General features: G+C 37.0%; 1 protein-coding gene across 1 annotated transcript; it reads right to left on the bottom strand.

The window, feature by feature from the left end:
- Window positions 1–999: 999 nt before the first annotated feature.
- Window positions 1,000–15,886, bottom strand: eif3f (eukaryotic translation initiation factor 3, subunit F). Its single transcript, XM_028821674.2, has 8 exons — window positions 15,719–15,886; window positions 15,184–15,254; window positions 14,329–14,408; window positions 12,406–12,543; window positions 11,755–11,846; window positions 4,089–4,225; window positions 3,823–3,936; window positions 1,000–1,126 (listed from the first exon to the last, which is right to left on the bottom strand). Exons 1-8 carry the CDS (start codon window positions 15,828–15,830, stop codon window positions 1,049–1,051), a joined length of 822 nt encoding a protein of 273 aa, XP_028677507.1. The 5' UTR covers window positions 15,831–15,886; the 3' UTR covers window positions 1,000–1,048.
- Between the last annotated feature and the right edge of the window lie 325 nt (window positions 15,887–16,211).

Below are 16,211 nucleotides of genomic sequence, written 5' to 3'. Positions count from 1 at the left end.
GAAAGAATAATTAAATAACGGGTTTAATTAACAGCAAGCATTGGCTTCTCATTAAGAAACTGGTTGGAGTTTGAAGCCCCAGTTTAGCTGGTCATCTGTTGGCTCATTTCACATCTCATTTCTGTTTGGCTGTCATTTAATGAGGAAACGAATCAATTCAGAGCACTGAATCCTTAAAAACAAGGCTATTAAAATGAAGGGAAAAAAGTGAATTAGCAGTGAAAACTGGTCACTGATTAGGAAAAGGGTTAGAATGAAAACCTGTAGCCACTGCGGCCCTCCAGGCCTGGAGTTCGACACCTATGATTTAGACAAAACCTACACAAATATTTTACATATTTTTTTTATTTCACATAATAGCTTTGAGTGAACAGGAAAAAACAATTTTATAGAACATGCGACTACTAAAGTTGCAAGTTTTGATAATTACCCCATATCACTGCTGCTCTGTGCTTACTGCTTTAAGTATGCTAAATATTATGCTTGGCAGTTTGTGCAAATGTTGAAGAGTTTATCTTTATACAGCTGTGGAAGTATAAACACAGTATTAGTTTTTAATGTACCCAAAGGCCTAATATTGTTTAAGATTGAACCAGACATATAAAGGCAGGTTTAAGAGTGCAAATGAGCTCAAGGTCCACTTAACACAAAATCATTTAATGCTGTGTCATGGCAGAAGGTCACGTAGCTAGGACTGCTCAGTCTAACTTAACAGGCCTTCTTTCACTAAACATGGCCTCCAAGAATAAACCACTGGCTACCAAACCATGATAAAAGAATTATAGATTATGACAGATTATCTTCCTAGCAGTTGTGTGTTACACTAAATGTAAAGACATACGTATAATCATAGCTTTATATTGCAAAACCTTGATGAAATATCAACACATCAGCTTGGCATACACATGAAAACATTTTAGTGCTGTAACTGGCATATTATTAAGAGGCATCTGTTAATGTTAAATTCTTTGTGATCTACAAAAGACAGACATGTTTACGTTAGTGTATAAATTGACTTTATTTGCATGTTTCGGTGGCAATTTAAAAATTACAGACACACCAGTTTCTCATTGAGTGCAATTTGTGCTTGAGTCAGGTTTGAAAGATATGTTACCATCAATAGGTCCTAGAGGGGGAAAAAAACAACAAAAAAAAAAAAAAAACATGAACAATACAGCTTCAACATTAAACTTGTAAAAAGTAGCCATAAATGGTTAATAAGAAATCTTTAACAAAAATTTCAAAATTCAACAAAATATTTTTGCTGCCAAAAAGTAAACATAGCCTGAAAAATCATGTTCAGTGGCCCAGCACTTAAAACTAGTCTAAATTAACTAAAAATAAATAAGATATCTGTAGGAATTCTATTTGCAATAAATATAAAAAGTTAATTTACATACTACCCTCCAAAGATTGTGAAGTTGGTATGGTTGAGGAAGTCTGCATACCCTAAGGGTATTTAAACCTTGATTGTCAAGAGCCTCGTTTTTCTCTTGTTTAGGCAACTCTTGGAATACTGATTCCACTAGTCAGCCAAACAAAAAACAATCCACAACCAACTTCCATGATATCTTAAGTTAGAAAAAAAAAACCTTCTCTGAAATAGGGATGAGACAGCCCAGTCCATAGGAAAGCATCTATCAACAGGACCAGGAGTCATTCAGACTCGGGTTTCAAAAAGCAACTTGTGGTGAACACACTGCAGGGTTAATAAGGGAGGTAGATGCAACATTGTAATTTGCATGACAAGCAAATGTTGGCAAGATGGAAGGCCAATGGTGTTAAAAAAAAGCTTTTGGAATATTATTTTGCTGATATGGTTCGGCCTGGAGTGCATGTCTGACGTCATATGGCCTAGGCCAATATAGTTGCACTAGCTGGAATTGCCCAATGGTGTGAATGTACACACAAGGAGGCATACCTTTCTCTGATTTATAGTGTTGATTGTTATTCAATTGTTATGCTAATTACTGACAATTCATAATGTACACAGACACAAGATAATTGATAGGTATATGTGGAATCACTGAGGCTTAGGCTAGCAATAAATTGGCTTTGCACATTTATATCATCAGGTTTAAGAACTTGCATTCTTGAGTGCCTAGCTTAGAGAAATTCAAAGTTGATACATTATTACCATGTGGTACTGAACTGGTTTAGTTATCTAAGGCAGGGGTGGGCAGATTCAGTCCTGGAGGGCCGCAGTGGCTACAGGTTTTTGCTCCAACCCAATTGCTTAATAAGAAGCCCTTATTGCTCAAGTAACACTTCAGCTTCACTTTAGTTGTTTCGCTCGTTAAGATTTTGAACCCTTATTGCTTATTTTAGTCTTAAACAGCTGTATTCTTGGTTTTTAATTGCTCCTAATTAGCAATAACATGCAAATGACAAAAGAGACCAGCATTTCTCCATTTAGCTTGGTACCATTTACACCTGTGTGTATTTGTCACACACTATTTGGTTTAATTAAATACTTGAAAGGAAAGTGAAGAGAAAAAAGTGAAGCACTGAGAATTACTCATCTGTTTTAGACTTCAAATCATTTGGATGATATCCTTAGAAAGGAAAATAAATCTAGAATATGAGAATGACCTGACATGGCAGAGTTAAAGCACTAGCAAGCCATGCAATTAAATAATTGACAAGGATTGGTTTTTAATTAAGCAACTGGGTTGGAACAAAAACCTACAACCACTGCGGCCCTCCAGGACTGAATCTGCCCACCCCTGATCTGAGGTCTCATCTTGGTAAACAGGAAACTAAACCAAGTAATGAGGAATTTCTTCATCTGGGCTGAGTAAAGCTGAACTGTTGCCTGTGGTAGAGTTTCTTGAGCATCTTAGGAGAGGCTACAGTCTAAATGAGAAGTTACGCAGGCCTCAGGTAGAAGAAATACTTGCATGCAGCTATGGACAAAATGTGGTTAGCGCTAGTCATGATGCAACCTGGGTACCCTTAGTTGAATAAAGGAAAATGCCAAAGGTGCTTCAGAAGGATTTAAAAGTAAGTACCCAAAAGTCAAAGGCAGAAAGCATTTAACAGGAAATAAATCTATTCCTATGGCAGATACAGTGCATCCGGAAAGTATTCACAGCGCATCACTTTTTCCACATTTTGTTATGTTATAGCCTTATTCCAAAATGGATTAAATTCATTTTTTTCCTCAGAATTCTACACACAACACCCCATAATGACAACGTGAAAAAAGTTTATTTGAGGTTTCTGCAAATTTATTACAAAAAAAAAAAACTGAGAAATCACATTTCCAAAATCAAACTTGAAAAGTGTATCAGATTTCTATAGTGGTCTTACAGCAGTAGACAATCTCTGACACAGATACTGCAAGTATTATGGGGCATTTACCAGTCTTATCTTTATATCTGTAAATGTGTTATATACTTAAATCTTACTTGATAAACTTTAGCAGCATGGGATTTGGGAAGCATTGCTGAGAGATACTGAGGCATTGTTTTTGCTGAGGGAGAGATATATTTAGGGTCCTTAGCACTCTCAGTGATAGGGTGAAAAACAACAGCCTAATGATGTGGTTATTTTTGCTCAGGCCTGAGAAAAGCCATGGGATGTGGTCTTGGGTATCTACTTCAGGAGGTGTGCTAAGCTGTACCACTGTTGTAGGTAAGACCCAGGACATGTTAGAGGCAGTCAGCTGGCCTGGGGGGGAGCACCATGGAGACTACTACTACAAATGAAGGAAAATGGATCAGTGCTGCCCAGCCTGCTACAACTCTCATCTTCAAAATCAGACAGAAAATTAAGGTATATGTCATTATGTAAAAAAAAAAAAAAAAAAGTTTCCCTTACATTTATATTGCTGTTAAGCATACTCTCAAAGTCCTCTGCTGTGATTTTTGGAACTTTATTGACCAAATCCATTAAGAAACGACCAACAGTGTTGTCTGCAGCTATCTTCCCAGACTGTAGAAAAGATATTATTCAGCACTCAAAATTACACATTTACAGAAAATATGCATTTTAAAGCGGTGCCTCTGCAATAAAGGAACCTGGTTGATGCAACCATGCATTAGTTTAACTATTTATCAACTATGTGGCTCATTACAGCAACTCACCAAGACATCCTCAGTGTAGGACAATACGGTTGTCAACATTTCTTGAATGCGAGACGCTGCTGATCCCACCTGTTCTAAGTCTGTGGTCAATCCGTTGGTCCGACTGGGAATATTCCTGGTGCGATGGAGTAGATCCACTAAGAACAAAACAGAAATTTGTGAGAAGCAAAACATACCAAAAAAAAGTCAATGGACATCTGGCCAGTCCACATAACACACATCTAAGTTCCTTGTTGTTCTTCTATTAGACTTTCACATACCACCTTGTATGTTACAGTAAACATGTATGAAAGGTATTCTGGAATTTGCCTGTTAACACTAGAATCATTGAAGCCTACAAAAAACTTGTAATCCCGGGCCACCTTAATTTCCGTCACACCTCTCTATTAGCGTCTTTTGTTTTGTAAATGTGTCGATCAGCACAAGCAGCTTGCTAGCCCATCCCCCACTGACACAGCTCAACAGGATGGGGGCATGGGAGAGCTGGGGCTGGGAGTTCACCAGCTTAAGTCTTGTTTATCTGGGTGTGCGGTATAGCGTAAATAATACATCGCTATTTGGAACACATGCATTTCATGTATGATTCATGAATACAATGATCTAAGTAAATGTAGGATGACAGGAAATGTGAGAAATGTTGAACACATACCTAGAACACAAACTTTTTTCATGTTATAGTACTAATGACAAAATTTTAACATGAAGTAGTGCTGGGTGGTATACCGGTTCATACCGAAAACCGTTTTTTGTTTTATTTTATGATATGGATTTTTCTTATACCGCAACACCGGTTTAAACTGCCTAAACGATGTTTGGAACGTGGCACAGTGGGAAACTGTTCAAGTGGGGACCTTTTTCACTGCTACACCACTAAACACAGATTTGTTGCACTAGGGCTCTCTTTCACTGCTACACCACCAAATAGTGGGCGGTAGCATAGGTATTCCGCGCGGTGAAAATGGACAGAGAGCCGAAAGCAGTCACGTCTGTCGCCTGGAGATGCTTTAGTTTTAAAAGGTCAGATGTGTAAATACTGTTTCTATACTACTGGATAATACTGCAAGCCAAGTTGTACTTGTTTTCAATACAGTGTAATGCACCTGGGTACTGTGTAATAGTGTGACGACATTTTGACTTTATTCTCGACATTTCCACTTTAATCTTGATGCTTATGACGAGAATAAAGTCGACATGTTGACTTTATTCTCGTAATTTGTCATTAACTCTTTTAGGGCTAATTTTTTTTTTGTTTCTTTTCTCCCAGGGCTGAATATTTTTCCAAAAACTAACATTTTTTAAAAAAGAACACAAAGCAATTGTTTAACATATCAAATCAACAAAAAAATTTACTTTTGACAAATGTTACTGTCTTGCATGTTGTATGAGCCTGCATACTCTATGATTTCACATACATATCACATACATTTTACACAGCAAAGTCTGATCTCGCTCAAAGCAGCCAATTTCAATCATTGCCACATTGCACTCCTTACAATACGTGTTGCTTTGGTGCCTATTTTTCAATTGTCTGTTTCTGCACTTTCTAACATATATTGTTAGTGTGTACTGTAGAGAGACAAGTCACCCATTTGCCATCATGCCATGCCACTGCCACCAAGTTTTCTGCCAGCATGAAAACCGTATTGTCACCTCTTTTCATCTTCTGAAACTTTATGAACTTTATGTAAGGCATTATAGCCTGGCTCACCCCATGGGATTTGCTTCTGTTTATTACAGAAGTGAATAAAACTTTGCAGCAGCACGTACCTAAGCCACCAGGGGACAAAACACGTTTGGACCAATGCTCCCTGAAGTTATATCACCAATTCTGTCTCATCTCTATTTGTAATGCCACAGCGCGCTTCATCTCGTCTTTCGTTGTGGGTTTCCACTTTGAAAAACGAGAATGCGATGCAAATGCAGCCCGCGATTCAAAAAAAATCTCTGCCTACCTGTTTGTCTCGTCTGACAGTAGCTGAAAAGCAGCATCAAGAGAGAGCAGCCTGAAGTAGAGCAGCTGGTGATCTGTCGTGTCCAACAGCAAGCCATGCCATCTTGTAAACTCCGGTAGCCAGACTGGCTCTCAACGGATCAATGTCTGTGTATTTATCCCATGCGAACCTTGCCGTAGATGCATTGGCTGCGCGAAGACACGCAACTGGCAGCAGATCCGCTGGCGCGGCATCGGCTGGTGTCTGATCAGCTGATGCCTGCTTCTAACTCTCTTGCTCGATCTCCTGATCACTGCCAATAAAGTCCGATTCTGAAAAATCAAGAGTCCGACTCCGCGATAATGCGCATAATGCGAGTGTTTTCTTTTCTGCACTTGCTTCGCTGCCTTTTCACATGTCGGTGCCATCTTGCCTGTTTACATTTCGCAACTCACGCACACGCAATGTTTATTTGCCGAGTCAACGAGTCTAGCATTCCTCCAAGCACAGAGGGAATGCCTGTGACGTGACAGTGAGATTTGACGCCATTAACAGCTGATTGTCGCCCTCTATCCCTGGATGTCGACTTTTGTCGACATCCGCCTTCAACCCCTCCTGTCGACAAAAGTCGACATCCACCCTAAAAGAGTTAAAGTAGAACATCGTAAACTAAACTTCATCATAAAATGAATATTTAATTTACTAGATTTTCTCAAACCCCGTCATAAGTTATATAGCACATTAAATGCTTTGTGTTAAGTGATTCGTTCAGAGATGGGCGCAACTCTGAATGGATGGCATAATTAAACATGTATAACGAAGATATTTTTGAAGTTCTGAACACTCCGTGGGCTAAGTTTATAACTAGTTTTAATTTCACAAAGACGTTTATCGTGTGATGATTGGTTATGTGGTGAAAGAAAAAGGAAGGATAGGAACTGGGGTTTTGGTAGCCTACGTCAGATAGAGACAGCTTGCATGCAATAAAGATAGCCCGCTCAGAAGAACATGCATTGAATTCTGTGTTCGTGTCTCCGACCAGCAGATCACAAACCCAACATTTACACAATATTTAAGTTAAACCTGTGCGATAGCTATTCATACATCCAGTTTTTTGGAGCCTCGTCACACCTGCCATAAAGTTCTCTACACTGAACATACACCTGGGGACCCTTTACTGCGAGGGTGCAGCACTACCGCCTCACTACCGTGCATGTGTAATACCTGCTTTAATGGTTCAATTCTGGCCATTTCCCAAAATTACCATTTTGAGTATTGAGCTGCTGTTATTGTTACTATTTGTACAGTACAATAAAAACTGACATTTGATTCGAGTCTTAACAGCCGGTGTAAATTTATGATACTTGTAAAGGTTAGCTTTTTTTTTGTTTAATTCAGTTTTATTATCTTAGTCACGTTCACTGACACTGCCGTTTTCAACGTGCTATAGTAGAGGTGAACTCAGATGAGGATGAGGGTTCTACATCGGAGAAAGAGAACAGAAGCCCTCCCTGCAAAAAACATCCACTCACACATAAGAACAATGCAACAGCACTAGATGTAAAGGCGAAAGATGGCACAATTTGGTTGCTGCAACAGGTTGGCCATCATCCTGCCAGCTAATCTGCCACATGCATGTCCTTCAACGAAATAGCAGGGCTTACACAGCTCACCAAGGTATCATCCAAAGCTCGGTTTGCAATTATGTTTCTTGATGGTCTTTATATGAAAAACATTTATATTTTACCTATATAAACGCCACATCAAATGTTGTTTACCTATATTTATTTAATTACCTTCCTACAGCATAAAGTCACAAGTAGACTGCAAAGCTTCCTGTGCTTGATCGACACAGTACATGTGCAATGCCACTCTTTATTTTGGAAAAGATCAGTTACGAAAGGTGTGACAACAGCTTCCACCTGCAGCTATAGACACGTAAGTATGCAAGCAACTCTCCACTCAGATCAAATGTATGTTTTTATTGTACTGTATAAATAGTAATAATAAGAGCAGCTCATTACTCAAAACAGTAATTCTGGGAAGTGGCCAGAATTGTACCCGCGACCTCTTGAATATGAGTCAGCAGTTTTTACCGCTGCACCACCCAACCAGTCATGTCAACGTTGTACTCTAACCCGATTTCTTTTTCTCCAGTTATATTCTTGGATAAAAGTGCACTTGTTCTGTTATACGTGTACCTTTTGTGAAAGTGCTTATGTGATATTTGGACTTCACACTTCATGTCAAAATTTTGTTGTTAGTACTATAACATGAAAAAAGTTTGTGTTCAACATTTCTTGTATTTCCTCCCATCCTCCATTTAAATAGATTGTTGTAGACACGCAATACACATGAAATCTCAATTTTTTTATTTTTAATAAATTAGCAAAAATCTCAAGTAAACTTTTTTCACGTTGTCATTATGGGGTGTTGTGTGTAGAATTCTGAGGAAAAAAATGAATTTAATCCATTTTGGAATAAGGCTATAACTAGTGCTGGGCGGTATACCGGTTTATACCAAAAACCATTTTAAATTTTTTTTATGATAAGGATTTTTCTCATACCGCAACACCGGTTTAAATTGCCTAAACGACATTCGGAACGTGGCGCAGTGGGAAACTGTTCAAGTGGGGACCTTTTTCACTGCTACACCACTAAACACAGATTTGTTGCACAGGGGCTCTTTTTCACTGCTACTCCACTAAATAGGTAGTGGTAGTGTAGGTATTGCGTGGTGAAAATGGACAGAGAACATTCCGAAACTGAAGCTGACGATAAAGTTGAACATAATGACACAAAAGAACTTTTGCCAAAAAAAAAGGAATCACATCCGTTTCCTGGAGATACTTTGGTTTTAAAAGGTCGGATGTGGACCATTATGTTCAAATGTGTAAATACTGTTTCTATACTACTGGATAATACTGCAAGCCAAGTTGTACTTGTTTTATTTGTTTTCATTACTGTGTAATTTACCTGGGTACTGTATAATAGTGTGATGACATATTGACTTTATTCTCGACATTTCCACTTTAATCTCGACGCTTATGACGAGAATAAAGTCGACATGTTGACTTTATTCTCGAAATTTGTCATTAAAGTAGAACATCGTAAACTAAACTTCATCATAAAATGAATATTTAATTTACTAGATTTTCTCAAACCCCGTCATAAGTTACATAGCACATTAAATGCTTTGTGTTAAATGTTCCCCGAGCTTCTTAAACTGACTTCCTCTTACACTAAGAGGTGGTGCCGGCAGTGATCGCCACACAGAATACATTCACTTCACGATATTCCTGCTCTCTGAACATTTAGAATGCTAAGATAAATACTTCATATAATTTTCATGGTGAAATGCATTAAAGCATGTATTAATCATGTGGGGGCACGGCGACGTGGAGGTTGCACTGCTGCCTCACAGCAAGGGGGTCTCGGATGTACCCTGCCTTGCATTTGCATGTTTTTCTGGTGGGTTTACTCGGCGTGCTTCAGTTTCCTTTCAAAGTCATGTAGGATGTGGGGTTTTGTTATGCTATATTGACCCTGCTAGTGTATGTTTTGCTTGTATTCACCCTGCGATGTACTGGCGACTCGTTCAGGGATGGGCGCAACCCTAAATGGATGGCATAATTAAACATGTATAACGAAGATATTTTTAAAGTTCTGAACACTCTGTGGGCTAAGTTTATAACTAGTTTTAATTTCACAAAGACGTTTGTCGTGTGGTGATTGGTTATGTGGAGAAAGAAAAAGGAAGGATAGGAAGTGGGGTTTTGGTATGTCAGATAGAGACAGCACGCGTGCAATAAAGAAAGCCCGCTCAGAAGAACATGCACTGAATTCTGTGTTCGTGTCTCCGACCAGCAGATCACAAACCCAACATTTACACAATATTTAAGTTAAACCTGTGCGATATCCATTCATACATCCAGTTTTTTGGAGCCTCGTCACACCTGCCATAAAGTTCTCTACACTGAATGTACACCTGGGGACCCCTTACTGCGAGGGAGCAGCACTACCGCCTCATTACCGTGCAAGTGTAATACCTGCTTTAATGCATTTCATCATGAAAATGATATCAAGTATTTATCTTAGCATTCTAAATTTTCAGAAAGCAGGAATATCATGAAGTGAATGGGTTCTGTGCGGTGATTGCTGTCTCCTCTTAGTGCGGAGGAAGTCAGTTTAAGAAGCGTAGTGATTAACAACTGGGTCGGGGAACACTTAACACAAAGCATTTAATGTGCTGCATTAACTTATGACGGGGTTTGAGAAAATCGAGTAAATTAAACATTGATTTTAGGAAGTAGTTTAGTTTACGACATTCTACTTTAATTATGAAGTAAACTATGAGAGTAAAGTGGAAATGTCGACTTTATTCTTGACATATAGTTTGTTTTTTTCTTCCCTGTGTCCGTATTTTTTTTTCTTCACCAAGGCCCTAATATGATTCCGTAGGGCTATACCACAAATAGCATTATAAATGCAGTTTGCCTAAACGATGGTTTAGTTGGTAAAGATGTCATCACCAAGTTGCACTTGTTTTATTTTAATTTGGTGAATACTGTGTAATGCACCTGTGCTTGAAGTAATAGTGCAACTATCAGTAATAACACTATTATTTATTTTATTGTTATTATTTATTAGTTTAAATATTATGCAGTTTAATGATGGTGAAGTTGTTTAAAAAGTCACTTTAACGTGTCAGTGGACAGAGATTGTTAACATTAACAGAAAGTGTAGTTAGTTTACAAAAAATATTTACTCTTTATTCCTTTTCTAAGACGTGTTCAGTACAATACAACTTTTGACAAGCACTTCTGGATATTTTACTAAGTCTAAATGCCTCTTTGGATGGTTGAAAATATGTTGTCAAAATTATAGTTTAAGTTTTTGCAAAATTTGTTCAATAAAAAGGTTCTATATTTTGGCTGCATCTGTCATGCAATGTGATTCCTTCTCTTCATTAGTGCCACCCCCTTGAAAACTATCACTTTATGGGGCCATGCAAACCTGTATTAATACTTGTGAGCACATTAAAATGTTTTCTTTGTACAATGGAATAGGTTATTCTTAGCCAGTAATTGCAGTGGAAAATGTGGTTAACATCCACTCATGCATGGGGAAAAAAATACCGTTGAATACCGTGAAACCGGGATAATTTTGAAAAATACCGTGATATAGAATTTTGGTCATACCGCCCACCCCTAGCTATAACATAACAAAATGTGGAAAAAGTGATGCGCTGTGAATACTTTCTGGATGCACTGTATATCCTGAACTGTGTTTTCACTATAGCACTTAATGCCAACAATATGATACAATACGTTAACATTTAACATTACACAAAGTTATTGTCTGTTTTTTACCTGCATTACTATAAATCTTTAATTTAATATTGTTTATTGTATCAGTATGCTGCTGCTGGAGAATGTGAATTTCCCCTTGGGATTAATAAAGTATCTATCTAAATAAAATTTCTAGATTAAGGCTATAAAAATAAATAAATAAAAAGATCACTTGACCATTGCCAACCACAGACCACCCCATAAAAATAATTTGACTAATAACTTTGGTGAGCTATTTAGTTAACTGGCAGCCATTTACTAAAACTATAAACATAATCACTGCATGATGAATTCAATTACTCCTATGTAACAAAATTGTTGTTAATTTACAATATTAATAATTCTTTCCACTATTAACCTAATCTCTCTAAGGCTAAGATTTACCTCCAATCCTCTCAGTATCATAATAGACATATTTAGTTGTTAATGGAGTAAACATCACTCCAACAGTCTTTCCAGGTACGCCCATCTGAGCACTGAAAAAAAGAATAAAGATAATTCAGTTTTCTAAGCATTTAGTTTCAGGAACAACTATATATAATTTAAATCAGGTGCTCAAATTTGCTACATTAAAACCACATTAATTGGTAGATTTCATTGGCAAAAGACAAGCATCTGCTTATTGAATGAACTGAAAGCTTCAAAGAAATTATAGTTTTATCTATGAGGTAGTTAATTCACATAATGAAAACAGAGGTTTCGAGTTAAAGTCTCACTACTCATGGTGACAGAGTGGTGAGGTGTTACATCGTGATTAGCACATGCAAGTAAGATTTTCACTGCATACGTGACAATATCATAATTATGAGTATAAATACAGTAGGCTAAGAGATCTGACAAAATCTAATACTTCTGCTTGTGTTTTTGTACACTTCAGGCAGTTTAATCAAAAGTAGCTCATGTTGTAACGGTGTCCTCCTCAAGTCAAATTTGCCATTTTTGGTTGCCGACTTGGGTAACAGACTGAAGCTGAAAAAATGAAGTGTAGAATATTCAGATGTAACTAAAACCAATTTACAGTGTCCTTAAACTTACCTGACATATGCACGAATATTCATTCTTCCACTTTGTAAGGCAGTGTCCACTGTAAGGTGAATTGGGTTCTGTGCTTCCCGACTGTAATACTCATGAATTAAAACAGAGTGTTCTGTGATATCATACCCTGTAGCATACCTAATGAAAGTCACAAGTAATGAACTTTATTACAAATGAAAATTTCAATCCTTTAGAAATGTATACAGCATTAAAAGAATAACCACTTGATGAATCAAATTAAAAAGGTTACATTTATAATATTCAAATGTAAACAGTTATACGAGGATGACAAATATGTAGTATTAAATCACTGGCAGAAAGAAAACAATTTAAAAAATACCTACACATTTATAAATCTTATTACCAACAGTTATTTAAAAGAAAAACATGTTGATAACTCCTATGTTTAGTTTGTAATAGCAGATTAAGAAAAACACAATATAGAGATGGACACCAACAGCACTGCATTGTGCTTAAAACTACACTGTACCCTGTGCATACCAAACACAACAGGAAGAATTTACAAAACAATAAGAGAGAGAGAAACTGACAGGCAGCTTCAATTGGTATATCAAATGCTGTATTGTAAAGAGGGAACATTTTCTGAAATGCATAATTTACACTAACTTAATCCATTTTACACTGGTAATATATTGTTAAAAGATTTCTTTCACTGCATCCAGAAGTAGAAATCTTTTAAGCAGCGAGTTGCTGAAGATAGATAGATAGATATAGATAGATATAGATAGATATAGATAGATAGAGATAGATAGAGATAGATAGAGATAGATAAACTTTATTAATCCCAATGGGAAATTCACATTCTTCAGCAGCAGCATACTGATACAAAAAATAATATTAAAGAATGATAATAATACAGGTGAAAAAAACAGACAATAACTATGTATAATGTTAAATATTAACGTTTACCCCCCCCCCCCGGTGGAATTAAAGAGTCGCATAGTTTGGGGGAGGAACGATCTCCTCAATCTGTCTGTGGAGCAGGACAGTGACAGCAGTCTGTCACTGAAGCTGCTCTTCTGTCTGGAGATGACATTATTTAGTGGATGCAGTGGATTCTCCATAATTGATAGGAGCCTGCTGAGCGCCCTTCGCTCTGCCACAGATGTTAAACTGTCCACAAATGTAAATAATACATTACCTAAAGATCAGTTTTGCATTATGCGTGCGTTTTGGAGAGTGGGCGATGTGAGGGACAATGTTTTAAGTGGTATATCTCATTTAGACAATTCTGGTAAAGATATGTTACCCAAATGACGTACCCCATCCCATCCCCCTACCAAAAAAAATCTTTTTGTAACATAAAAAAAAACCCTTCCTTTTTGTTAAGACTGATCAAACAACAACTTAACATTTCTCCCAAAGCTCTGACCAGCAGAAACTGACACGAAAAGAATGAAGTAGGGAGGTGTGACAAAACAAATGGTAACTTCCAAAACTGCCATATTACATGAAAACAGAATAATTTCATCTAATAGTATTTCCTTCAGTTGCAAAATCATAGCAAAAAGCCAAATTAGGCTTTATTTAGCCCATTCAGGAAAAGGTCACATGAGGGAGAATTGCAAAGTAAAAGTTTAAAATGTTTGCCTATGTGGGCATGACCAAACTTTCATTTTCTAGGGGAAAAAAAAAAAAGTCTGCCATTTGAAAAAGAAATGCTTTTCTTGCACCTTTGATTCATTCAAAATGAGCAAATGTCCATTTTTTATACTTGGATGTATAATGTAATAGTCAAATTAAAAGATGTACAGAAACAAGTGATGTGGTGTAAGACATCTCCTTATGGTATTAAATTCATAGGATATACCAATCAATGAGTATGCATACATTTATATCACAATTTTGATACAAGGATAAAATCATGCTACGCAAAAATTACAACTTAAAAAAAAACATTACCAGCCTACAATAACTTCACTGGGGGAGACCTTCTTGTGGAGCTCATACATATTCTTTGCAAACTCCATGTCAACTGCTACCTGTAGCAAAATGAGCCAGTAAGTTAGTATTTTAAGTAAAATTTTCATTATTTGAACTAAACCATATTTTATTAAAACTTCTTTATTTATTACCAATTTAAACAAAGGTTTATGCAAAAAGATGCAGATCTACATGTCAATATCTACTGTTCATTTGTGTAATACTTCTTAATAAAGATATTGGTTGTGGAACTGGGGAAAAAAATAAAAAGTGCAAGAAGATAAAAAGTGAAATGGTACACAATGACAAATTAAGTTTAGAATGGGGAAAAAAAAGATAAAACATAGTACAAGTGGTGTGCCTGAATAAGTCTAACTCCTCCAAAAATTCATAAAATTTGGCAAAAGATGACTTGTTCAAAAGTAGATGACTTTCGCGTGTACAATTCCAATTTCAGAGTGTACAGTTCTATCAATTAATTTCTAGATTGCTTTAAAGCAATTCAGAATTAAATTGTAAAATGTTTCCAAAATGGATGTTCAATAAAACACAAAGTATGGATACATTGGAGGATTCATTAATACAAATGTGAGTGGCGATTCTTCTCTGTGATTAGTGTTTTCATTATACAGTATGAAAGTTATGTATTGAGAATTGCGAGTGTTTACTGGAGACTACGCTACATTATCCTGAATGGACTAAAACAATCGCAAGCTCCTTTTAAACATGGCCTTAAAAATGGGTGCAAGCAGTAGTAGCAATAATTATATTATCAAAGTATCAATAATCATCATTGTCACGTGTGCAGAGTATAGTGAAGTTCCAACGGCTTACCTCATCTTCGGACTCGTTGTGAGGAACAGAGAAGCAATTGGTAACTTCAACTGTATGCTTATCGATGGTTCCTGTCAATAACAAACGTCTTTCAACATGTTTTCACCTTAATGTCGTTTCTGAATGCAAAACTAATTTGAAAAGCTCACTTTTATTGAGAAGACGTTAGCAACGTTCTAGAAAAAACACTGCCCCTGTATTTTACACTTAGCAATTAGGTAATCTGTTTAAAAAGAATTTTAAATTTTATTCTGCGGTTAAACTAACCGTTACGTGACTAATACATGCCTCTTTGTCCGATATTAAAAACAGACATTTTAAAATGATTCCTGTACTCAAAAGACAAGTAAATACTTACTTAAAATCGTGTCACTTCTTAACATAAATGCAAAAAAAAAAACTCTACCAACGACGCAAACATACCGGCTACATTGTACTTTAACGTCACATTTAAAATCGGTTCCATTTCCCCAAACCTCAATAGCCGCCGAAGACTCCTCCTGAGCCACGACCGATACGCCTGGGCACCTCTTACCGAGCAGTGTCCCGATAACTCGACAAGCTCCTTCATTGCGTCGCTCATAAGAGTCAACAATGGAAGCAAAAACCACTGGATGAATCTTCACTATGGGCCCGTATACCGACATCTTCGGCTGCAAAAAGAAAAGGAAGAAAACAACGTGTCGAACCGAACACGCTAAGAGACACGCTATGGTACATATGACGTAAATGTTATCGCGCCACCTGTCGGAAGGAGGCCAGTTTGACTACTGCGCCCCCGGCCTTCCACGCCTCCGGTCTTCCACTACGCTCCCCCAACTTTAAGCGTCTGTCCTCTGACACATTGATTTACTTGCAAGAAAGTAACGTTGATTAACCCTGTAACCCTAAAAGATGATAAAATCGTTATTAATATGCCTTCGTCCGATCATGAGACCAGAATCCGAGTTCCTGTTTATATTATTATTGTTGTAGTTCTTTTTAGATTGAAAAAAATAAATTTCATAACACGGTTCGATAGTTAAAGA

Source organism: Erpetoichthys calabaricus, chromosome 16, assembly GCF_900747795.2.
Source record: "Erpetoichthys calabaricus chromosome 16, fErpCal1.3, whole genome shotgun sequence".
NCBI classification, from domain to species: Eukaryota; Metazoa; Chordata; class Cladistia; order Polypteriformes; family Polypteridae; genus Erpetoichthys; species Erpetoichthys calabaricus.
The sequence above is the reverse complement of the archived record's forward strand: the minus strand, read 5'-3'. Positions and strand labels throughout refer to the sequence as shown.

Excerpts from the sequence above, each read along its gene's own strand:
- eif3f (XM_028821674.2), bottom strand. The coding sequence starts at position 15,830 with ATGTCGGTATACGGGCCCATAGTGAAGATTCATCCAGTGGTTTTTGCT. Across the intron at positions 14,409-15,183 it reads ACAACGAGTCCGAAGATGAG|GTAGCAGTTGACATGGAGTT; the intron begins GTAAGCCGTTGG and ends ATTTTGCTACAG. Across the intron at positions 12,544-14,328 it reads AGTGAAGTTATTGTAGGCTG|GTATGCTACAGGGTATGATA; the intron begins GTAATGTTTTTT and ends GACTTTCATTAG.